Genomic DNA, 26366 nt, shown 5'->3' on the forward strand with positions numbered 1-26366 from the left:
CAGCTTGAGAGCTGTTTAATATAGACAAATGCTCTAGAAGACTAATTATGGCAAGTAACAGCAGGATCAGTTTTTTCCCCAACACAAGGCGACGTCCGCTTGAAAAGCAGATTTAGGGACGGACTGAATTTATCAAAGCACAACTGAATTTGGTAGAAAAATAGTAGATAGGTCAACCTATAATTTTCTCAGGGTAGGGGACAAAGAAAAACACTGATCCAGATGGAAACAAGATCATAGAGTAGAATCTGTAACAGAAGATACCCCAGGACCCCAGTAAATTGAATTATACCCAATTCAGCCTTTAGACTGTTAGATAACTCTCATGGTAACATGAGTCTAGTTACATCCAAGAATGATCCACACTTACACTCTTTAACATAAACACTGGGGTATTACTTTGAAGAACCATCTGTTAAAAGGTTGTTTAGGGAACTAAAGGTAGTTCCTCTATGGCATTGCTCCAAAGACCCCTTTTTGCACATTATTTGTAAGAGTGTGCTCTCCTAGGAGAAAAGCCTGGTGCTTGATCTACAGAAAACCTTAAGATTTATTGAAGAGGGCTAAAGCAGTAACATTTCAAATGCACCAAGTGGATTACCAGCTCTGCTGTTTACTCTGAGTGGCTCCAGAGGGTGGACTGATGGAAAACACGAGAGACTTTTAGTGGACCTGAATACCTCAGTTCAAAAATGGCTACACATATTTCACATTCCTCTGATCATCTCATTATGAGTTGGATTCTAGTTTGAGTTTAGTCATACATTAATAGATCACACTGAACTGCATTGTTCTTTCTTTTGCTTTTCTGCTGGGTTTTTGTTTTTTGCCCAGCTATGTATTTGGCCTTGTTGAAAATTTTAAAGCCTGGACTGGGTTTGCATACGTTTGTACTTAAGTTTGTGTGTAAAGTCTTTACTTTGTACTTAGTTAACATTAGTTAGTTTCAGACTATCGTTTTACTAAATTTGGTTTCACCACAAATCCCGCCTGGGTAAGCCCCCTACACTATACCAATAATAGTCCTTGGGCAAGACTCCTAACACCTCCTTCGCCTACCTGTGTAAAAACAATCAAATTGTAAGTCGCTCTGGATAAGAGCATCAGCCAAATGCCGTAAAATGTAAAAATGTAAAATCCGTAAGTCATGTCTTAACTAGTAACAACTAACTTAGGCATACGTCGCTTCAACATGACAACAACCTGCTGCCGTGGGTATACAGTGCTGTTTTAGGCATCTAAGCAAATTTTTAAACAATTTCCTTCAGCAGTGAGCTTATCACAATATACATAAAAAAAAGTTCAAAATGTTCAAAATGAAAATAATCATAAAAACAATAAAAAGTAACAAGAAATTCTTGGGTCCATATTTTTCCTTGAGACCTTCACAGCTGCCACAGAGACTTTAATATCATCAATTATATCATGAGCTCAATTTACTGAGCACTGATTGGTCAAACCAGGAGCTGCTTTTTAACTACATATAATACTGGGCTTCCTTGAGGAGAGGCTTGAAAATGGTTAAACAAACACACTAACATCCAGAAAATCACCATTTATTATATATATATATATATAAAATGTGTGTGTGTGTGTGTGTAATCATTATTAATGGGCCAGCGTAGCATCAGAAATTGTGCTCAAGTGTGCGGGCAGGATACAGGAAAGCATAAATTGCAGGCACGATGTGCTCCAGTGCAAAGCGCTTTGCTCCACTCCACTGATGTGCTCTGACAGTGTGCAACAAAAACACGTTTCACTTATCTCTGCCTTGCTGTGCTACCATCTCTACATGGCTTGTGAACCGGGGAGATGTTTTGTTTTGGCCCAATGCTAATGAAATCAGGTGTCACGCACATCTCTCTAACGGTGTGCTAACGGTGAAAAGTAGACACTTGGCGTACTGTTTCTACTTGACAAGCATCACAGAGCGATAGCAGTAACTGTAACGGACAGTGTACACTTCAGAATTATGCATAAAGTTGTGATGTAATGTAATATGTAGGGTGTTCAATATATAAGTGGCATATATAACATTATTATTAAGTGCCGTCAAATCGATTCCAACTCCTAGTGACCCTATGGACGGTGTTTCTCCTGAATATCCTGCCTTCTGTTTGGGGCTTCTGAATGGCAGGTTTATGACTCCTCCATCCATCTTGTAGCTGGTCATCCTCTTTCTCTTATACCTTCAGGTGTTCCAAACATAATGCATCTCCAATTAGCTGGTTCTTCCGAGAATATGTCCAAAAGAAGAGCTTCAGTTTGGTTATTTGTGCTTTGAGTGAGAGGTGAGGCTTGATTTGGTCGAGGATCTATTCGTTTGTTTTCTGAGTCTGCCAGCACCAAAGTTCAAAGGGGATCCGATTTTTAAAAAATGTCCTGTCTCGCTTGTTTATTGTCCAGTTCTCACATCCATAAAGAACCGCAGGGAAGATCACAGCTTGCACAATTCTGATGCTTTTTTTTTTTTAAACAAATCATTGCAGTTAAAGATCTTTTCAAGCTCCTTCAACTTTGTTCTTCCACATGAAAATCTATGTTGTTATTCTTGAGTGCTGGACCCCCATTGATCGGAGGACTCGGAATCATGTTCTCCATCAGTAGTAAAGTTAACAGTGTTTACTTTTAACCTTAGTCTTCATATTGAGCTGTAGTGCCATCTTTTTACTCTGTTCTTTAAACTTCAAAGACCTTTAAGGGTCTTAGATTCTTCCAGATTTTCCACTGTGAGTGTTGTATCGTCCGCCTGTTGAAGGTCATTGATGGTTCTTTCCCCAGTAATATTTCCCTCTAGTCCTGCTTCTATAAATATGTTCTGCATGCAGGTTGAACATATGTGGAGGTACATTGATTGTCAATTAATTATTTTTTGTGATCAGTAGTTTTGATTTATTTTATTTTATATAAACAGCAAACACTGTAGAACTGTGTTTTGCTACCGTTGAAACAAAACCTCATATCTTCAAAAAAAGTAATTTTACAGGGCAAAGAAAAATGTTCTCAACTTTTAATGGAAGTAAATGGAAAGCGATTTTTTTAGTCATTTTGGACCATGTATGTTGGTCCATTCATCATGAAAATTTGGCAACTGCCTTTTTTAAATAAAATCAAAAAAATAAAAAAGACAAAAATGGAGATGGTGAGAGAAAGGGTGATAACAAAAGTACAAAAAAAAAACCCAAAATAGTTAAGAAAAAGCGTTACAAAGTTCACAAAGTAAAATAAAGGGTAGATGTCAGGAAAAACTCAAATATATCTTGGACACAGATGCTTAAAAGATTATTATGGCTTAAACAATCCATTTAAGGCAAATAAATTAGTCAGTGGCGCACATGTTTTAGGCAATACGTTATTTTTATTTTTAGCATTTTTATCATGTATTGTTATTGGTATGTTTGAAATTACAGCCAATAAGTTGCTGCCCACTTTTTTGTTTATGTCCATGGAGTTGTGGTGCACGTTTCAGCTGTTTAAATTGGTTATACTTCTTCATTTTGCCTCGGCTTTCTATTAGACATAAAATTACATATTAAACTCGCAAAGTAAATCCTCTAATTCCAACTGTCAATGTGCATCGAGATTTTACTTTCAAATATAGACTTGAGAATCGACTCAAAGGGAAAAGCAACATGTTAGAAAATGATTTGCCTATCCTGAGCTGATTTCTACCTCCCTTGCATTGTCTACCTTCAAAAAGGTTTAAGGAACCTGGGTTAAGTATTTCTGACAAATGTGCAGTCGGTCCCAGCTTTCTTCCACTAATGTAAACTACAGGAACGCTGTGCGTGGGCCAGGCCCTCTTTTAGGACTTTATTTGGGTCTCTCGCACAACTGGTCATTTTTCTTGTGACACAGTGTTGATCACAGATCAATGTATGTCTGTTGTACTATGTTTTGTAAAGCTATCAATAGGACTGTTGTACAGTGTTGTGAGAATCACAGTGGTATTTAATTTATTGGTTTAATGGTTTTAGGGGCTTAAGATTTACTAGCCTACAATCAAGTATCACATCATTCTAGCAGTACTGAATTTAAATCGAACTTTTATATGGCCTTATGTTGCTTTCCCCACATATTCTGCTGCAATAATACATGCAGGTTGTGACATCACAAACATGAATGAATTCAAGGCTGTTTCTGCAGCTTTGTTAATATATATATAGACATATAAATCTATATATACATATATAGACTGTATGGACCCTGCAAGCTGTAAACAGTGTTTACATACTATGCACTATGTGTCCAAAACTGCTCATCGATTCTTCTGAAATGAAGCGATTCTTCTGAAATGAAGGGTATTAATGGTGAGTTTGTCCTCTTTTGCTGCAGTAAATGAATGTACTCTTCTGGGTAGGCTTTATGTTTATGATGTTGGAACATTTGCTGTGAGGATTTGATTGCATTCAGCCACAAGAGCATTAGGTCAGGTACTGATGTTGGATGATCAGTTCTGGATCACTCCAGCTCATCAGGTACTGAATGTAGCTCCATCACTTCCACTTCTCCTCAGCCCAATGCTGGGAGACTTTTTACCCCTATAACCCATGCTTGGCATTAGATATCGTGACCTTGGGCTCATGTGAGGCTGCTCCAGAGCGTCCCATTCTATGGGCAGTGCTTTTTTACGGAGATTGTGCAAGCTGTATCTGCAGCGATTGCACCTTAAAGTAGCTGAATGGGCTAATTAGATGGGGTGGATACCTGTGGACATATAATGTGCATTATATTCTTATTTAAAAAGGAGCAAACAGGCTGTACATCTTTCAAGCAGTTTGGAATTGAGAGGGTTCTAGCTCTGTAGCATGTAAAATGTGCATTATTGATGCTGCACTTCCGTTTGTGAGATTAAGGCAGAAGACACACAAATCTCTACAGATTCTTTTCAAGCCAAACCAAACCAGCCCTGAGAATAAGCTCACTGGTGCATGAGGGTGCATGATTGGGACACTGGCACACTGCTGACATTGTCACTGATATAATGGGGAAATGTTTGACCGAGACATAATTGCTGTGATAACATGGATGGTTCTGTTTGTCCAGCCATTTGTTGAAGGCCTGTACTTGTTTCCGAGTTGGGTCACCTTCTAATAAGAGTTTTTGGCTTATGAGTAGGGCTATCGCAGTACTAAAGGTTTGACCGATACCAAGTTTGGTATCACAATGTCCAATTTCCAAACAATACCATGGCAGTTAATGTCCCCGATTATACATTTGATACAAAACCCTCAGATTTAAAAAAATCAAATAGACACACAATATAGTTTTCATGACATATTTAATATGAGTAGAAACAGGGTTATATCTTATGTTAATTAGTTCTCAAAAGAGAATAATTCCACTGTTTTGTTCCACTGTTTGGCATAATTAAATGGTTTATATGTAAACAGTCATTCAGAGTTGTTTGATCTGAAATGGTTAATTGCAGAGAAGCTTACGGAGTCCAAATTGTTCACAGTGGTGGTGATAAAACCAGACGTCTAAAGGGTTTAATGACTCTAAAAGCTCCCTCACAGTAAGCATTTACATAAAAAGGTTATGAACATGCAGCTTGATGCCTGAGACTCTGAGACATGTTTTACAATAGTTTTATAGGTTTTGACCTGATTTTTTTATGTTAAATTATCATGACAGAGCGGTACATGATGTAAAATAAATATTAAAAATCAAATATTCGCATATATACATGTGTATCACTGTAACGTTTGGGAGCGATGATGAGGTGGACGCACACGCTGAGAAGAGCGAGATTTATTCGGGGCAAATCCAGATTCGGGGTCAGAACAGTCCAGGGTCAAGGAGCCAACACGGAGAGATCGGGGTACAGACATAATAAACAGAAACACAGAACTACACATCAAACAAATACCAGCACCCTCACAGAGGAAAAATACAAGGTTTAAATACGACAGGAATAATGCCGGTTAACATGACACAGGTGGAAAAGAGGTGGTTACAATCAGGGGCAGAGTCAAGAAACAAGGGGGCAGGACAGGGAAGAGGACAGGGACAAATAAACAAAAGCACATGGAAGACTGAAACCAGAACAAAAGCACATGGATGACTGTGAGGGGCTAGTCGTGACAATCACCACATTTGCACCATGATCAACATTCCATATAAAAGCTCAGAAGTTCACTGGTAACTCTTACTTCCTATCACCACTGTAAAGAAAAGTAAGTTTCTCAACAGTGAGCCATTTCACATCAAACCACTCTGAATGACTTAATGACTTTATGCATTAAACTGCAGAAATTTTGACAAATTAGTGGAATTCCCCTTTAAGGTCATATAACTCTCTACTGGCATATTTGAAATGTGCTCATCTGAGTCAACCATTCTAATTTACCATATTTTGTTTCCATTCTTTAACAGGTGCCTTTTTTGGATTTGGCCAATCACAGAGCTGCATGTTTGAGTCTCCGCCCAGCTATGGAACCCTGGCCTATAGTGGCCTGGGTCCTAATGCTGACTTTCATCACTGACTGGCTGCAAACTGTCCAATCAAGGGACTTCACAGAAAAGGATATTATCTTCCTCCATCCTTCAAGTAAGTATCTCTACCTTTATCTAGAACCCACCTTTAAAAGCACAGATATGCTTCCAGCAAACTGAATTTTAAACGGACCGAGGAAAGTAAACAAATCAAAGCAAAAATCTTCCCAGCTCTCTTTGCAGTTGTTTGGATTTGCCTCAGAGTGGTGTGTTTTGCTTCCATGGTGGCACCCAGCAGATACCTGCCGCCTTTAATTTTAATCAGGTGTGGCAGCACATCTTCCCACGCTGTTCTTGGATGTTTTTCACATTACTTTAAAGAAATAATTGGGCAAAAAAACAAATGTACACAGTTATCTTCTTAGCCAAAATGTAGCTGATCGGCCAAGACATGTTTGGTGTCTGAAGATTGGCTTATTAACACACATTCAACAAAGTCTGAGTAAAAAAAAAAAAAAAAGAGCCCTAAATTTAATCACTTTTGGCCTTTTGGGATTGGCTTTTGGGTCCTCAGTCTCTTTCACTAATAGTTTCAGCGCAGAGCCATTTGGACTAAACAGCTAGGCTGAGTGGGTCCTTTAAGAACGGACTTACTCTATGCAAATAACCGAGCATTGACTAGTTATTAGATTATGTTAGTTGCATTCCTTAAGTTTAAAAAACAGTATTCTGCTGTTTTGGAGCTCAAAACAAGCATGCACATTGTTTTCTTGGCTTAAATTAGTTTCATGTTCAGTTTTGTCTAAATTATAAGTTACAGTTATACAGTCTTGAAATTTGGGTGGCTGCAGCCCCCTCTACACCCCCATTTCCTGCAGGCTTGCTGTCTCTCAAATCTGCTTTGTGGTAGTATCAGTGTTGTTTTTTCACTAAAGAACATGAATTGCCTGCTGCACCATTTAAGGTGGAATGGGAAAATTCAAACAAGGAGTAAAAAGTTGAACATTGAGAGACATTTCGAAAGAAACTCTTCTACTTTTGGAAAAGTTTCCTGCTGGAGATGCGAGAAAAGCATCTGTTGCTGAGCTAAAGCTTAAAGGAGAGCAAAGCAAGTCATAGTTTCGTTTATATTATATTTTTTAGCCTGTACTCGAACATCAGCACATACTGAGACATACAGCCAAGATGGTAAAATGGACAGAAAATGTTGTGGCTCCCAAAGTGGTATGATTTTTGCTTGAAGGACAAAGTGTCTCTTTTCAACATTGCAAAAATATGATATTTGAATATTTGTTACAAGATAAGCAACATGATATTTAAAGAATCTATTTTTTAAGGATTGATCATTTGGACCTGATTAAAAGCACCACGAGAGTCAGATAAAAAAAAAAAACTGGTTACAGAGAGTTATGTCCCATAATTGACTACAACAACAACAAAGCAGAACACAACAATACCAAATACAGGTCATATAAATATTGTAAAATAATGAATAATGGATGAAATGACATGAGACATGATGTTAATCCAAAAAACGTAGGAGTTTGGAGGTAAAAATGAAACTAACGTTATTAACATTATACTGTAACTATTTTATGGGGCAGTCGTGGGCTGGAGGTTAGGGATCCAGCCTCGTGACAGGAAGGTTGCTGGTTCATTCCCCAGAGCTAACAGCACATGACTGAGGTGTCCTTGAGCAAGACACCTAACCCCCAACTGCTTCCCGGGCGCTGCGGATTGGGCTGCCCACCGCTCCGGGCAAGTGTGCTCACTGCCCCCTAGTGTGCGTGTGCTCAGTAGAGTGTATGTGGTGTTTCACTTCACAGATGGGTTAAATGTGCGACTAATAAGGGTCTTTTAATCTTAATATTTCTATCCCATAACAGATAAGCATGATTACGTTCTCTTGCCAGGTTTTATATGCAAAACATCAAGGAAGGAATTCGACTTCCACTGAAGTTTATCAGAAAATCAGAATCCTTATTGGCCAAGGAATGTGTCATCATTTCCACAGAGAGATCACCTTCGTTTTCTTTCGCACAGGCACACATTCTGAAATAAAGATTGTACAAAGTGTTCATGCAAGATTTAGCAGTGAGATAGTAAGTAACATATACTCGAATTAAAACAGTGGTGCAGTACCTCAGGTGACACTGTGGATTAATTGAGTGTAAAGGCATGAGGAAAGCAACTGTTCCATAATCTGTTTTTTTAACCCCTTAAAATCCCAGCATATGAAGTCTTATTATTGAGTAACTACATGGACTACAGTGCAAACTGCCTGAGCAGTTCTTCAAGTTTATCCATCTACTGCACACATTAGGAGAGAATTAAAAAAAATGTTGGATTCACTTTTCTTTATTACATTCAAAAACATAAAAAAATAACATGTAGATGGGTTCTTTTGGGGTATGTTGCCTTGAGGCAACATTATGCGTCATTGACGAAAATTGATATAGGTCTGTGTTCCCTGAAGTGGCGAGACTTGGCTTGTGACTGGCCATTCCACTGTCACACAGTGTTGCTTCTAGGCAACAATCATCATCTCAATCATCTCATTGCATAAACAATTGCTACTGTATGACACTAAGAGATTAAGAGTATGACCAAATACATGCTTGTTATTGACTCAGTCAAACTCTTCCTTTTATTGTTAACCATATCATTGTCTTTAAATATGTTTGATGTTATTGTAAAGGAGGAAAATGGGTTTGTTGCCCTGAGGCAACATTGTGCAATACAGGGTTAAAGAAGTGCATAATAAAACTTTGGACCAGTCAGTGGGTCGCTGGCCATTTAAGGTTTAACCCTTGTTAGACTGAAGTGGGGTTGAAATTTGAGATGGCACAATATCAGTTTTTCTTTTCTTATACTAAGTAGGACTCAATAAAGTTTTCTCTTTGAGAACTTCTAAGCTTTAAAATGAGTTGTTTTTAAAATGAGTTGTTTTTAATTGGGACAGCTAAACAGAAAATTACACTGAAACCTCAACAAGTAAATATAGTATTAGATTTTTCAGAATTCCCTGTGTCCAGCTTTTACCAATATTACAGCTTCCATTCTTATCAAGAGACCAGCAGAACTGATCAGATATACTGACCACCCCAGAGTCCAGACCTCACTGAATGTGTTTAAGATTATTTGGATGGTGAGAAGCAAATATGCTATACCAACTTCTAAGACTGAACTTTGGAGGTGTGGCTGCAGATTTTTTGAAGGTGAGTCTCCTGAAAAGAATGAAATTTATAATAAAGGATTTGGAAAAAGAGAAAAAATGATATTGTAGTTTTTGTTATTTAGTTATTGAGGATTAAGATGTTCTAAATGAGTGTAAATTAAATAAATAAAGCATATAATAAAGCAAATAAAGTCATCTCTAAAGTCCTTTCATCTTTAGCTTTCCGGCGGCCGAAGGGAAACAGCTGCTATAGATAAGTGTGGAAATCTGGTCTGAGCTGCTGAGATCACACTGCAGCATGTGGCCGGCGATATTTCTGTATCGCAGGCTGGACGCTATAGGAATGAGTTTATTGTGCTGGGTAGTCATGGTTGTTAATCTCATTAATGCGAGGGGCCACTTTCTGGTAGAATCTTGGAGCACTGGGCCGCTATACTCTTCAAATAAGGGTTCCTAAAGGGTCTCGGCTAGGTTAAGCTGTTCTAGGAATGGATGTTTAATTAGTAGAGACACTTCAGGTTCTTCACACAAGCATATCTCATTTACAAAAGTGGTTCTTTAAAGAAGCATGCAGTGAAAGGGTCTTTTAGACAGCAAAAGCTGTTATTATATAAGATTTTTTGGCACCTTTATTTTTAAGACTGAAGCCTTTCTGTCTTGTATACACGTGTAGTGTTAATTTGTACTATATAGGGCGACCACAAGGACACTGTCACACACTGCCCTCCTTTCTCTTTCATCTTAATGACCAAGACCATATTTAGTGACAGTACAAGTTGTATATGTAGGGTTATCTTCAGCTATTTATACTCAAAGTCTACTTATGTAATCAATAAGTAATATAATATCAGAAAAAATGGACTGCGGACATATCTCTTAATTTTCCTGCTCAGTATGTGTACTATAAATTTACTGTAATTAAAATTTGTGGCTCCATTTTTTCATTTAAATTTACACCACTGAAAATACAGTCTGCCCTTTAAATTGTGTGAACATTTCATGACAAATGGACCAAAACAAATGGCCCAAAATGACTTGAAGTCCTTTTTCGTTGACTTACATTGAAATAAAGTTATAATTTTGGAGATACAAGGTTTTCTTCTGACAACAGCGATATATGTATGTGGTGTATGTATATACAGCATAACTGTTGTATAGCAACAGGTCATTTGAGGTTGTCCCTTAACATGACTGACATCTCATTTCATCACAGCATAGTGGATTTTGCTTCTGCTTCTGCTTCTGAAACTGCATGTTTCATTAAAAGAGGCTATGTTGAATAAAAAATATTGTAATTATAATTTTTTTCTATAATTTTTAGGTGCTGGCTCTTATTAAAGTAATTAAACTTTAAACTATCAGAATAGCTAAATATTGTGATGCATATTGTGTATCAGAAATTGTCTTCAAGTAATTTAATGTTGTTTGTTTGCCTACACTCAGTTATGTGGCTCAAGCTTCAAGTGTAAGAAATATATATAAAAATACTTTTAGAAAATATGAGTACAATGATTTTATTAAACATAGCCTCTTTAAAAGAAACTTGCAATGTTTGTTAATACTGACATGTCATTCATCCTAAGATTGCCTTTGAAGTTATTTGTGTGCGCGCGTGTGTGTGTGTGTGTATATATATATATATATATATATATGTGTGTGTGTGTGTGTGTGTGTGTGTGTGTGTGTGTGTGTGTGTATATTTTTTATATGTGTATTATAGTATAGTATAGTATAGTATAGTATAGTATTTATTATTCATTTTAAAAGACCACTAGTTTATTTATAGATATTTCAGTTTACAAATAAGTAAATACACAAATAAAGCAGTAAATAAATGAGTATCATAACTATCTGGTTGACCTGTTGACTGGGGAACAGCTCTAGTGTCGGTATGTAAAAAATAAAAGACCAGGGGAACAGAAGAGTATTTGAGCTGTGTACAGCTCCATACATGAATGCTGCCACATTTGTCTCAGTATCTTGCCCCATGTATTGGATTGTAGAAGCATAATTTTTCCTGCTCAGTGGCTTTTCACGCTGTATGAGGGGTTTGCCAGTGAATCTCTGTGATCTTCTGATCCTTGTCCAAGTTCAAGGCCACAGCTGGCATAGCAACTGCACTAAAACCCCCAGCCACAATCTCTTTGTGTAGGACTAGCCGTCAGGCCCTTTAATGTGGAGAGAAATGTTAAGATCACATGATGGTGGGCACTCTGTGGTTGGTCAGTGTAGCTTCTAGTGCCTGAGGGTTGGACTGAGCCCACCTACTGATGGCTGTCGTGAAGCTCTGTGGGGCAGACCGTGGTATTCAAACATGCTTTTATGATTTTCATTTCTCTTAAAGCTGGCAGTGCTGTGGGTTAAAATAAAGACCATTAGTCTTTATTTTAGTTGACCATGATGTCCTTTTCTGTCATCTGGGCTTTGCTGGGTTGTTACGCCAGCTTCCCCCTTTATGCTGGTATGTCATGACCCACATACAACTGAAATATTGAATCATTCTCTTTTATTTCACAAATAACCTTACAAGAAAGGGGACTTTTTTGCTGACATTTGCTAATTCCCTACAATGTAAAACACATTATGATCTCTTTTGTCCTCAGTGTTCGAAAGAAACATATTTAATATAGTTTCTTATATTTTTCTGAGGTCATGCTGAGCATTGGAACACATCCATGACTCATTTGAGGGCCTTTAGGACTGAGAGTACTTTGACGATATGGTTGTGTCTCAATATGAAAGATTTTTTTTAGTAAAGCAAAAATAAGGAGTGGCTGAATATTTGTGTTGACAAGGTAATAATGATAACTCTACAGTTCAGGGGGAGCTATGCAAAGGCACTTCCCCCCAGTAAAAGGACATGTGGTTGTTGTTTTATTAGATGAACTGTGTTTACGTGTTGGTTAGGGTTTATTGTGTCCTGCTGTGAGTTAATTAGTCTGGTCGTTCACTGTCAGTGTGTGTTATTTAGTTTCTGGTGACCTTCCTCACTATTTTCTCCATGTGTCAGTGGCTTTTTCTGCTTTTCCCAATAAAATCGCTTTTACATGAGCAGAAAAATGACATTTTCTGGTTCTTTTTCTGCACCATTTTTCTGTGCGTGAGCAAGCAGCAGAACCATGAACATATTTATGTTTAGTGTGATTTTTAAAGATGAGTCAGTTAAATTTTTAGTATTTGGTGCATTAAAAATGTCTATAGATTTTAATTATAAACTACACAGATTGATGTGGCTCAGATGAAAGTTCTCAAACAGAACTTTTTCATAGCTGCCCTGTAACAAAATATATCTGAAAAATCACAACCCTTATTAACGATAACTGTTTTATGAAAAGCATCGTCGTTCAAAGACACGTAACATAAGCTCCTCCCCATTCCAGCCCACTTCACTCTGATAGGTTGTGGCCAGGTGCCTAGTTTCGATCACTGAAAGTGGTTTGCACAAAAGATGATCAGTTAGAGATGCTTGGAAGAGAGGGATGTTTTGAATTTTGATACACTGTTTCAGTATTGATATTTCAATACATATCAAAATACTTACACCCTTATTCAGGACAATAATGAGTTAAATGGATGCTTGTTGTTCCGCAGCCATTCTTTTGGCTTGAATGGAAAATTCCGGCATGGCTCGGATTCAAGCCCCACTAATTGGGCCACAGTGTCAATTAGATCAGATTCCCTACGATTCACTAGTCCAAACAGTTGTGTAATCATTCTTGTGGGGTTGTGGTGAGCAATTCGCTTTTGCCTCTTCACACGTTCCTTCTTTTCAGAAGCATTTAACCAGTTCTGGTCTGAACATTTCTCAGAAATGTGTTTATTCATTATTTGATATACATGATATAAAGTATTAGGCTGTCACATAATCAAGTGGTTTGTCAAATTAATGTATTTGAGATTGTCGCAAAGCAGTTTTAAAGGGTAACGGATGTAGAGATGCTGGAATCTGTTTCCAAGGGTCTCCGGAAATCTTGTTGCACCAGTGATAGAATGTAAACAGGTCACTAAATTTTATGAACACAATACAGGTTGGCTCATGTCGAGGGAAGTTAGCCAGAGTTTGTGTAAATAGTTGACCTTTCAGTCTGGATGTAATGATTGACATACAGTGTCATTGGGAGACTTGAGGCTGAAGCACTGGCATTAACTAGAAAACAGCTGCCATGTTAACCTGTTGCTAAATAAAATCAGCATCATATTAAGTTAGCCACCTTAGACAAGATCACGTTTCAAATCTCACAATAACTAAAATAAATAACCTACAAACGTCTCTGCATTTGATTGTGAAACTCTCATAAATGGTGAATGTTTCAGTGCGTGAAATCCAGCGCCAGCCTACCAGCACCACATTACTTGAAGTACACCCTAATTCCATTGGCTGTGCTGGTAGGCGGAGTTTGACGTCAAGCAGGGCATGTACTGCTCCCCTACTGGCCAAACTTTCTAGTGTTAAATTACAATGACTGGATAGAATAAAACGTGAAATAAACGAAGCATATTGGTTTTTTAAAATGGTAGAATGATGTTATTCTATATTGTGCTTCTTTTCCTAAAATAGCATTTAAATGCTGTACTGCTGCAGTGTATGAGATGCTTCTGCACTAGCTGTTTATTTTGTAGTGAAGTCAGGAGTATAAAATGAAATGTCTTTGAGTGAAGCATGACATTGTTGCAGCGTTTGTACCAATATGCATGTAAAATATGTACATCCACTTTTATACTGGATTGCATGGGCACAAGTGATTAATATTATAGTTATTTTCTAGTTTAATTCTTATCATTAGTATTATAAATGATATCAATGGGTTTAGAATACTCAGTGTATGAAAACAAGCACCTGTGCACAAGTACTTTACTTTTTATATCATACATATACATATTTATAGAAAGCGTGCCTTAATTCATGCAAATGATTAATAGTGAGCTCCAAAGAAAGGTATTCAGCTCATGAGCCAATGGTTATCCTCATAGGTGGAGTTTGGGGTTGAGCAGAAGATGCACTTATTTTCATAAACTACTGTCTGCTTGAGCGATAACATTGCAGTACATGAGCTTCTACTTTACTACGCTTTGTGTTTCTGTATTATTTGCTGTATTAGTAGTACAAAAAAAAATCTGGTGCTCTCATTTTCCCATCAGATTGGACTGTACACAGCTTTGATGAATAACAGCCAATGTGCTGACCACTGCAATACATATAAATGATTGAATTAAGGTGGTAACTCATTATGAAGGCACTGTACAAGAGAGTAACTTTCCATAACATCAAAGATCAGTCATCAGTACAAAGAGCCGGACCCCCCAAGATCAGTTTTAGCAGTGTGTCGGCTTTCCAGGATCTATCCGGAGATATCCGTGTCCGCTCAGTGCCTCCCCCATAGCCTCTGTGGGGATTTGTGCCTTTGACTGGAGGGGATTTGGTCTGAAAAAGAGATTGCCTTAGGACCTTCTCTGCTTATGTCTAAGTTACAAAGAGCCTAATGAGGTGAAGTACAGTAGATGATTTGTGCATTCAGTGTTTGCGTAACCTCTGCCCTGCAGCTAATGCTGGAAAGACGGCAGTTGTATAGAATGTGCTGATGGGTCTCTGCCCTCCCATCATCCATTGTTTTATTGCCGCAGATGGACACCATTGACTTTTTCTCCAGTTGGAATAGATATGTATTCCTTCCGAGAGTTTCCTGTTTCATACTGGAATTTTAAAGAAATGAATTAAAGAAATTCAGGAAATTAAATTAAGAATTAAAGAAAGAATTTTAAATTAAATGGCCATTCAGGTCAAAAACTAGCATTTAATATATTATTTATCATGTCATGTAATATTCTCTAGCACAGCGTTTGCAACTCTCGGAATCACAGCTTTGACAGAATTCACAATTTTTTTTGTATTCCATTAGTGTTCCTAATGGAGCACTACAGTACCCAGCAATCATTACCTAAATACATCATACAACCGTTGGTAATCCCAAAACCCATACCAGGGGTGCTAAAGACATCCACTGATGTAGAGGATAATAAATATAGGCATGATTTTCGCCTTCCTAGTAGAGGTCTGTGCAGGACGGATTTTTCAGTCCTGCTCCCAGCTGCCTCCCAGAAGATTTCATCCTGCTCCCACAGATAATCGAAATTTGTCCCACAAAATGGAACAGTTCATGCAGTTCACAGTCCTCTACTTCCTAGCTGTATCGTTATCTGTCTTGCTTCCTTCTGCATTTGCCAAATACTAACAGCTCACCCTCATGTATTCACCCCAAGCTGCTTGTAGTGTTTCAAAAGATCCACCCATCTTCAAGATTTGCCATCAGAAGGGGGTTTTCCAAGTCTTTAAACTGGGAAATCTCGCTTTTGAGACTATTGCAGCATCACTGTAGGAGTTGAGTAGGCACACTTACCTCAGATATAGCGATGGTTACATTTTCCTTTTTGGCCAGAATATCCTTTTAAAAAGAAGTTGCTTAAAAAATTCACTATTATTACTGTGTTTATTGTAGTTGTTGATTGAAGCAAAAATTATTTTGGGACACCTTGAATCCTTTTGAGTTTTTAATATTTCCTTTTTGCAGTGGTGTCATGGTCACCAAAGTGTCTGTCTTGGTATGAAAAGTACTTTTTGCCTAAATAATGATTTAACAGTGTTAACAGTATATACATTTTTGGCCAAAAGGTAGTTTAAGATGGTTCAGAAACAGTCCAGCAAAGTTGATACAGAACTGCACCCAAGGAGTTTTGAGAGCTTTAGAGCTAAAAGCTAACAGTGGTACAAAGCCCACATTTGGAAATACCTGAAACAGTTATTATAGTTTGTGGTCAGCTATATATAATAAGTGGTTTGTTTAATGGCTACTTGACTTGATTCCTGAAGCTGTTGATGGATGCTGGGTGATGTCATTAATTACGGAGTCTCATGTTGAGTCTTGTTGAATCTGTTGAATATGAATAAAAGTATCACCTAAAAATACAAATATGTTATATTACATGTATATTCATAAAAGATCATCTACTATTAAGCACCTAAAAATAAAATCTAATAGAACCTATATCCCATAGAACCTAACATCTTACCAGTGATACAGTCAGGACTTTGTCTCCTTCAGTTGCCTTTTAATGACAACCTTCTAGTTTCAGATAACTTCACTTCTAGATTAGCTTGCTCAAACATGAGAGGGACCTTGTGGGAGGGAAATGGGGTGGGCACTGCAATGCAGAAACAGTAGCCAACTGTTCTATCTCTGTCAACACAGTTACTACAATGCACACATGCCTTTCTAGAATTCTTTATGATTTCACATAGTCTTGGTACACAAACGGAGAAGGAGAGATACCACAATGATAACAACGAAAGAAAAGAGTCTGGTTATATATACAGTGTACAGATATCCAAACTTATCTTCGGTATCAGCCAGACCTGCCACTAATATTAAAGCCAATGTGGGAAAGTGAATAGCACACCATCCTCATCCTCATAATACATTTTCCATTTTCCACTTTCAAATATATAAAAAATCTGCCCCCAGAGTTGTTGGTGAATTTGCATGTTCATTTTGGTCAGTAAAATGGATCAGTTTGTGGAATTGCAGCTTTCTGTGTCCTACTGTGTTTCATATCACTGTATAAAGCCTCATACTGCCTTTATTGTTGGATAGTTTGTGGGCATGCAAAGGTACTTATTTAGAACAGAAGGGGAGAAGTATTGATTTGTTTAATCAGGCTGTAAGTATAAATTTAAGACTGACATATGTAAATGAACCCTGTGCTGATTGGCTGCCTTGTATTGTGCTTCAGTTAAGCAGCAGTCCAGGATGGAACAAACTACAAAGTTCAGACTGAATTCTTCTGCAATTCCAGCTGCAATGATTAATTTCCTTCCCGACAGCCAGAACAGCAGAGTATTTAATATTTCCTACTCCAATAGCTCTGCCACATACACAGCAAGAACAACACTCCGTATCACTTCAGCATCAGTGGGCGTAGCATCAGTAGACTGCTGTACGCTAAATGGATGATTATAAATCAACAACTTCAACTTCAACAACTTCAAAACGAATTCAGAAGTTAGTTTCCATATATGGATCATATGGAGTGATTTGTACATTTTTGAAAGCATTCTGTGCATAAGCATATGTAAAAAATGATGTAATTTAACTAATTTAACCAATTTATTAATTTTTGTTGTCCTTGCTCTGTACACAGCTACTCCATATCCAGGAGGGTTCAAGTGCTTCACATGTGAGGAAGCTGTTGACAATTACGAGTGCAATCGCTGGGCGCCAGATCTGTACTGCCCACAAGGTGAGTCCATCCATCTCAACTGGCTCCACAAAGTCTGGATTTATGCAATATATTAGGGGTGATTCTTCAAAGATTCCCCAAATCCACAGACTGAGGGGGTCTTGAACCGTGATATTAGACCATGGACGATTGTATCACAGTTTTCAAAATCATTACACCACTATCATGTATTTTTTGGAAGTAACATATTATGAAGGTGTGATTTTGATGTCTTACTTTAAAAAAGCAATTAATTAATGCAGTAATGACATGCATTTTTAGTTAGAAACATGATAACTCAATTAAATGGGTAGATCTATTTCTAATAGAGTACTTGCAGTTCATGTAAATGATAATATTACTCAAAATATCAGTAACATTTTTGTATTGGAAGACATTACAGTGCCATCAGTGCTCTTATTAAGCCTTTTCAGGCCATTATCTGGCATTTTATTAGCACTTTCTTAATGTAGGGTCACTTATATAACTCATCAGTTACACTGTGTTTCACCAGAATTGTTGCATTCTTTTCTCAAAGCATGAATTGGGTGTTATCTGTTCATTCACATTAGTAGTAAATCACCCCTTTACTCTAAATTCCAAAGAGAAAACATTTATACCTAGTTATAAATATATAAAGTAGCAGTAATGAGCCCAGTTAATTACCAGCTACTGTCTTGATAAGGCTTAATAATGGAATTATAATGTCTATCTGTACTGGAGTGTTAACATAATATCTTCTGCGTTTGGTTATTATTTACATAACTATGTACACTGTATAGTCTGTAATTGTAGAACTACAAAGTGCAGCTATACAGTAAGTGGAGCTGATAAAATGAACAATGAGCGTAGAAACAAGGAGGTGGTCATAATGTTATGCCAGATCGTTATATTTATTGGAAGGAACATATGAATGCTATTATGAAGGTATGATTTTGAGTGTCATGCACTGTTAGAAATAAAGGTACTTTGCAGGTACATTTCCCATTGATCAAAGTACAAACAATGTAAATGAACCCTCAAAGGTCCAACTGTGAACCTTATGCAAGCTTCTCCCAGTGGAAAAGTACATTTACACACCTTTTCTTAGCCCAATGTTTTAAAACAGAACAATAAAATAAAAGCCTGGAGACAAGACGGGGTGTGTGGAGTCAGTACAACTTAGAAAATATAATTTCAATGGATTATAGTACAGTTATGTTCCCTGACTAAAGGTACTGAGATGTACCCTTGAGGGTCCCACCCCAGTGACAGTTTCATGCCTTTTTTTCTGCGAGTGTGCAATGAGTAAATTGTAAAATTCTGCAGGTAATGCAGTAATGTCACGCATTTTTAGTTAGAAACAATGCATTAAATGTGCGTCTATAACTAACTAATAGAGTATTTGTAGTCCATGCTAATAATATTAATCAAAATATCAGTAACACTTTTGTATAGGGAGACATTATAGTGCCCTTGTGATGCTCTTATTAAGCCTTTTCAGGCCAGTTTCTGGCAGCTTATTAGTACTTAACTAAGCTAAAGTGAAATAAACATTTTCCAGAGCACTTAACAGTTACACTGTGTCTCATCAGAATAATTTTTTTCTTTTCTCAGACCACTAATTGGGTGTTTTCTGTTCATTCGTATTAGTATGTCAATAGTAAATCACCGCTTAACTCTAAAGACAAGCTGATCTCCTATTCCAAAGAGAAAACATTTACACCTACTTACTGGATAATAAAGTATTGATTGATTACGAGCTACTGTCTTAATCAGGCTTAATAAGGGCATTATAATGTTCATCTATACTGACTTAATAACATATCTTGATTATAATCAGACTTCTGTGTTTGGTTGCGTGATATATAACTTACAGAACTATATATAACTATATTTAAATACAATTTGTTGTGCGTCTGATGAGCCATTTAAATGTACTTATAATTGGAGAGTTTATACAATCAACATTTTGTATTCAAAAGATCTCCCAGTGCTCATATATTACCCAGCATTCCGTACGTACATCAGTCACGTCTTAGCTGTGAGTAGCCTCCCTCATAAATAAGGCTGAGCTTTTTTTGGATGGATTTACAGCTCTAGTTTAATGACTCAGGAAATCTTATCCTCCTTCTTTAAAATGCACTTTCAGTGTCACACAATTGTGATACTACACATGTACTCTTAGAAATGTGCCTGACACAAGTTTTAGTGCAGTTCAACATAATGATTTAAATGGGAGTTGATTCTTTATTCCTGAATGTTATCTTGATATATGACCATCATGGTTTTTTTCTAGTTCATACACTTAGAAAAGTCCAGCACATTTATGTTCACACCAAACAGTGTCCAGACACCATTTCTAAAGGGTGAATTTAGCTTCTTTAAAGTGCATATTTTGCTCACACAAGCGTAAGATCTCCATTAAAAAGCATTGGTGAAGAATGGGGCACTCTGGAGCAGCTGCACATGAGCCTAAGGTCACCATGCCTAATGCTACGTGCCAGCTAGAGGGGTATAAAGCCACCCAGGGCTGGGGAGCAGGTGAGCTGCGTTCTCTGGAATGATGGAGCTCCATACAATACCTTTGGTATGAGTGATCCAGAACTGATCATCCAACGTCAGTACCTGACCTCACTAATGCTCTTGTGGCTGAATGTAATCAAATTAGACCACATTCGGTTGAGCAGGAAAATCACGAAACTGCTGGAGTCCAACCCCCCAGGTACAAACTCGGCCACCCCTGGATCATATTCTCAGGCTTTATGATATGCAGTGCTTTTTTAATTAAGCATCTCTTTAATTTTTAATTGCAGAGAGTAAATATTGCTACACACGTCACAAAGTGGCCTGGGGTGGGAACACTGTGTCAGTGACCAAACGCTGTGTGGCCTTGGAGGACTGCCTCTTTGCTACTGGCTGCACTGGACTGGACCATGAAGGAAACAAGGTGTGTGACTGAAATGAGCAACGTTACTGATTTAATGCCAGAATTTCAGATTGCGGAGCAAGGCACAAACTGTGAGTCCCCTGTCTCCCTGTCATGGTCTCACACACACACACACACACACACACACACACACACACACACACGTCTTAAAATAACACACAGCCATTGTGTCTAAATAACTGAAAACACAAGTGAGTACACCTTACCGTGATGATGTAGGTGGATGGGTGGATGGGTGGATGGGTGGATGGATGGATGGATGGATGGATGGATGGATGGATGGATGGATAGATAGATAGATAGATAGATAGATAGATAGATAGATAGATAGATAGATAGATAGATAGAACTGTATTGATTCTGAAGGGAAATTGCAGTTACAGCAGCAAGACATAAAATTGCACATAAACATGTATGTGTATATATATATTTTCAGAATCCTTCAGAATCTGTCTGTCTGTCTATCTATCCATCCATCCATCCACCGATCTACCTACTCATCCATCCATCCATCTATCCATCTATCTATCTATCTAGATAGGTAGAAAGATAGAAAGATAGTTAGACAGATAGATAGAAAGAACAAATTTTATTGTTCAGTACAAGTATACAAGGCAATGAAATGCAGTATACCTTCTCTTTTAAAGAAGGAGGATTTATACCAGAATAAGCCTTTCAGGGAAAATGCATAATATAATTAATATATACGCTATACATAATATAGCATAGTAAAACCAGGCTTGTGCTTTTAAACACAAGTTTACAGTGCAAGTCTATATGGTTGCATTTTTGTTCTAGGCACAGAACACAAAGTAAAGTACATTTCACTCTAGCTAATGAAAGCCACCCACATCTGACTGCTAAATGCACAACACAACCTACACATCAAGCCCACTTGAGGCAATCTTCAAGGAATATAGTGGGAGGTTTATAAATATGCCTGTCCAACCTTGCAGCGTTGAGGATACAGCACAGTTAACTCCAGTGTAGTTAATCCATAATTGCCCCATAAGTGATTTCACTGAGTTAGACTGTCTTCCCCGGCCTACTTAATCTTCGCTGAAGGATCTCCCCATCGCCTGAGGTCATTGTGTGGCTTATATCTCAGCAGCGCAGGAGCTTTAAAGAAGAAAACGAGAGGCAAGTGATGGACAAATGAGGGATAGAAGTGTGGAAAGCTCAGCATTGCAGAGTGAGACACTTTGAGGAATAGAGAATAAGCACCAGCTCTTTTTTAGACATTCTTGTTTATATCAGCTATGTGTGTCAATGTCTGGAATTCAGTTTGTTTATGTCCTCGACTGCAGGTGATCTCCTTCCCTTTCAGCCCTACATTAAAGCATTTCCGCTTTACCATACCTTTGTGTTTTGTTTCCATTTTGGCAGGTACCATGAAGTATTCAGTACAGTATTCAGTATAGATTCAGCACTTAGCTAGTCAGATACAAAAGAATAGAATCAGAGAAAAGAGAGATTAGCTCATAAGCAAACCTAATAAACACCACACCCTTAACCGCCCCACATGGTGCCTTGTGTAAAATATAGGCATAAAGTATTATGATGACCTCCTAAGTACCTCCTAAGCTGGCAAAAGTGGGGGAATTTATGGAATGGTGTAACAGTATTTATGTCTGTGCTTGTAATCAGTGTGTTGAAAAAGCTCAGAGAGAAAGGATTCTGTTTATTGCCTATTAAATTACTTAAATGAAATATTCTAGCATAACCACACTAATGTTACAAGCCAAAGAATATGTAGAACTATAGAACTTTATAGAACCTTTCTGCTAAGAGTGTAGTTTCCACTGCTATGATCATGCTTAATTATCGCTGTTGTCAGAAGAAAACCTCATATTTCAATTTTTGTCATTTTTCAGTTTGTAACATAATTTGAACATGCCTGTTGTTCTTTATATTGTGTGTAAATTTTAGGATGATTGGACTAAAAGAAATGACCCATAAAGACTTGGAAAAAAGTCTGGTTCCATTGACTTACATTAAAAGTAAAGTAGGTTTTTTCCTTCTCCTGTAAAGTGACCATTTTGGAGATACAAGGTTTTCTTCCCGACATCAACATTATGCTAGGAATGGAATTTCTAACGTTAGTGCCACACTTAAACATGGACATAGCTCTAGCATAAGGACATTTAATGCTCATAACAAATATACAAGTAACATGCTTTTTTACAGTATCTCCTTCTGTAAAGAACACACACAATAGACTTTAGCAAATATTTTAGCTTTTACTTATCAGCTTTACAGTGACTCTTACAGTAAAGAGTTCTGGCATAGAGCTGACGCCGCTGCTTTCCATCCCTAACAACTAACTGGAACATTCAGACTACCATTTGTATTCCCAGTCAGTGAACTTCCAGAATTGTCAGTTTGATGTTTTTATCTCACATAATTGGTCCCACTCAATGTAAATCAAAACTTGATTGGGTAATTCCACTTCCTAATAACAGTAGTAGTTGGCTGTATCTCCCTGGATATCATACATTCTTATTTGATCATTGTAGCATGGCATGTGCTACCCTGGGCTCAAGGAGGACGCTGGAGCCAGGGTTCAGAATGGCAGCAGAAATTACTTGTAATTGTCAGAACACAAAAACAAACAACAAACAAAACCAACACTGCGCTAAGCTGGCCACTTTTCAGTGGCTCAAGCTGGGTAGACTTTTCAGGCTCTTGAGCTTTTCATCTCTTTCAGTCTCTGCTGCTGCTCGTCCCTCTCTCTCTCTGTTCCCTCTCACTCTTTTTAAAGGCGCTCAGCTGGCTCTCATTAAGGGCAGCATCAGCACCGGAGCCGAGAGGGAATAAGAGCTCGCTGCTCCACCTCCTCGTTATTGCCCCCAGCTGGCAACTTGGCCGCCTGGGTCGAACATTTCGGCCTCACTGCGTAACAGGGGGCTGGGCCCGGGCGGCGGAGCTCAGGACTCGCTCCTTCCTCTGGTGCCTCCCGTAGACGGCACCAGCATCGTCCTCCTTTGTGTTCCACCCCCTCCACACTCGCAGCTCTCTCCCCGGCGTCCTCACCAGTGTTCGGCCCCATCTTCCTGCCGGCTCTCCCGGCCGTCGTCGTCGGGGCCCGGGGGCAGACACATGCCGCAATAATTTTCCTTTGGGCCGTTTAGGAATTTAACCTTTTTGTTTCTAACCAGGACTTAGTAAAGAATTAAGAATATTACTAGAGATCCCCACAGGTGCTAATGGCACATAATGTGCCAGAGGTACACTGTTCTTTTGGCCTAAATTAACCATAACAAGCTCAAACAGTAAACAAACACAAGTTTGCAAGTTGCAAGTTTCTTAAAAATATGCGCTTTACTGTAGGGTACTGTTCATAGGGCTATATGACAACTACATAAGCTTGTCATGACAACTGACATAACCTTACATAAATGTTTTTAAACACTTATTCCAATAGGCATTATTCACTATAAAAAATTTTATTTGCTGATTTTGATCAAAGTTAGCTAAAGTAGACATTATGACAGATGGCGCTTATTGGCAGATCTATGTAGGTTTATGTCAGTTGTTACGACAAGCTTATGGAGGTTTCATATAGCCTTAGGAACAGTACCCTACAGTAGTGTTACCAAAATATGTGACACAAATTGTGTTGAAACAGTGAGAACACACTCTTGAGGGTCAGTAATCATTTCTAAGAGTGTATTGTGGCTGTCCTGCATGTTTTTCTCTTTAACCTGATTGGTTCTTGCTCTGTACAGGTGTGCGTTTCGTGTTGTGAGGGGAACATCTGTAACTTGCCTTTACCTTGGAATGAGACGGACTCTATATTTGCCACCACATCCCCCCTCAACGATGGCCAGCGAACCCCACTTCATCCCACAGTGGCACTCTTCTTCTCGGTCTCCACCCTCATCATCCTCAGCCATGCTTGAAAGGCTGTGGATGGTGGTGTTGTGAGAGGGGGTTGATTAACTTATTCATACGCTCTCAAAAATGATGTGCTATTAAATGGAACACCAGCATTTTTCAGCCTGTTCTGTATCTGTCAGGTCTGTAGCATAGAGCTGATCAACAGAGATCAATCTATTGATAATCAGTTTTATACTTTCCCCTGTACTCAAAAAACAAATATAGTAAAAGCCACCAGGCTGTTGCTTCAGCATCTGCCTACTGGTTTCTATTATAAATATGTTTTTGTATAAGAAAATGCACTGAAATGACTGCATGTGGTAACTGACTCTATCCTACACATATGGCAGATAAAGATTAGTTTAAAAAATGTTGCTCCTTTAACGACATAATTTAGCACAACAGAATTGTGCTGTGTTCTTTTGGCCTAAATGCACCATAACAGGCTCAAATAATAAACCAGTACGTTCATTTTAATATAATGATAATCAGTAATTTGATTTCATATTAGAGGAATAATTTGTCATGTTTACACAATCTTCCACTTACCTCGGTTGTAGCTGATCAGCGAAGACATGCTGGGTGTCCAAATTTTGCTTCTTTAGAGCTCTGAGGCTTGTGTAGCTAACAAGCAATAGAATTCAATAGTCACCCAAATCTATACATTTGAAAGTGTTGTTATACTCTAAACCACCTCAAGAAGTCTGTGTGACCTTAATGAAGACCTAAAAAGATTTGGGTGACTATTGACTTGTACTGTTTGCTAAGTATGTTCGCCTTGTACCTCCAGCACCAGAAGCAAAGTTTGGATGCTAAACATCTCTTGGCTGTTGGACAGCATCTGCGGGAAGTGGGTAATTGTGTAAATTAGATTTTTTACCAAATCGTTCCTTTAAATTCGCAAAACGTAAAGTAAGGCCTAAAGAACGCAGCATAAATCCGACACCAAACACAGTTAAATAAGGTAACACAATGGGCGTGTTTACAGCAACACATTTGCTCGTCCAGTTTTGCTGCATGTTGTCCAGAACTGGACATACAGATGTGTTTTAGCACATCTGTTCTGACAGTGATCGGCCTTACCTTCCACAAACGAAGTGTTACTTTTGAACTTTTCAGTCAACGTCTTCATTTTAACTCCTTTGCTGTGAAAAATATCCAGGATTTTTAAAAATGTGGACACTTTTTAAAGCAGCTGATAATCTTCCTTCCCTCAAAACTCGAGGTGGAACTCCAGCTTACGAGCCATTTCCTCAGCATGCTCTGACCTGCTTGAAATGAGCGCTTCAGCATTTCACCATGAGGAGGATGGAGGGAGAGGTGGGGGGTGGGGGGATATTTATGGATTTATGGTTAAACGGAAACAAAACTGTACAGTTTTTGTCAATCATTAATTTAGATGTATAATATTTATTTTTGTACTGTACCTTGTATGTTGTATTGTAGAAATTGTGAAAACTGAAAGCCTGCATGAACCGTAGGAGTGTGAGCCACATTTACTCAAAAAATCAGAACTCCCACCTCTATAAAGTACCAGTCAAAAGTTTGGAGACCTCATCAAAAGATGTCTCACTATTTTTAGTATCTTCTGCATTTTAGAGTAACAGTGAAGGCATGAAAACTATGTGGAATTAGAGAGAAGCCCCTCTTTTCCTTGCTACAGCTTCATTA

At 38.1% G+C, this 26366-nt stretch overlaps 1 protein-coding gene across 2 annotated transcripts in view; it reads left to right on the top strand.

Moving 5' to 3' along the window:
• Positions 1-26020, top strand: part of lypd6 (LY6/PLAUR domain containing 6) — a 60383-nt gene extending 34363 nt beyond the window's left edge. The window contains exons 2-6 of one of the 2 annotated variants that reach the window (XM_037539164.1): positions 2265-2268; positions 6379-6553; positions 17810-17908; positions 20683-20816; positions 24545-26020. In XM_037539164.1, the coding sequence (XP_037395061.1) occupies positions 6436-6553; positions 17810-17908; positions 20683-20816; positions 24545-24718 (525 nt within the window). In that variant the 5' untranslated portion in view covers positions 2265-2268; positions 6379-6435 and the 3' untranslated portion in view covers positions 24719-26020. The remainder of the gene's footprint in view (positions 1-2264; positions 2269-6378; positions 6554-17809; positions 17909-20682; positions 20817-24544) is intronic. The other variant, XM_017695007.2, reaches the window with a different exon arrangement.
• The last annotated feature ends 346 nt before the right edge of the window (positions 26021-26366 follow it).

Source organism: Pygocentrus nattereri, chromosome 6, assembly GCF_015220715.1.
Source record: "Pygocentrus nattereri isolate fPygNat1 chromosome 6, fPygNat1.pri, whole genome shotgun sequence".
Taxonomy (NCBI): domain Eukaryota; kingdom Metazoa; phylum Chordata; class Actinopteri; order Characiformes; family Serrasalmidae; genus Pygocentrus; species Pygocentrus nattereri.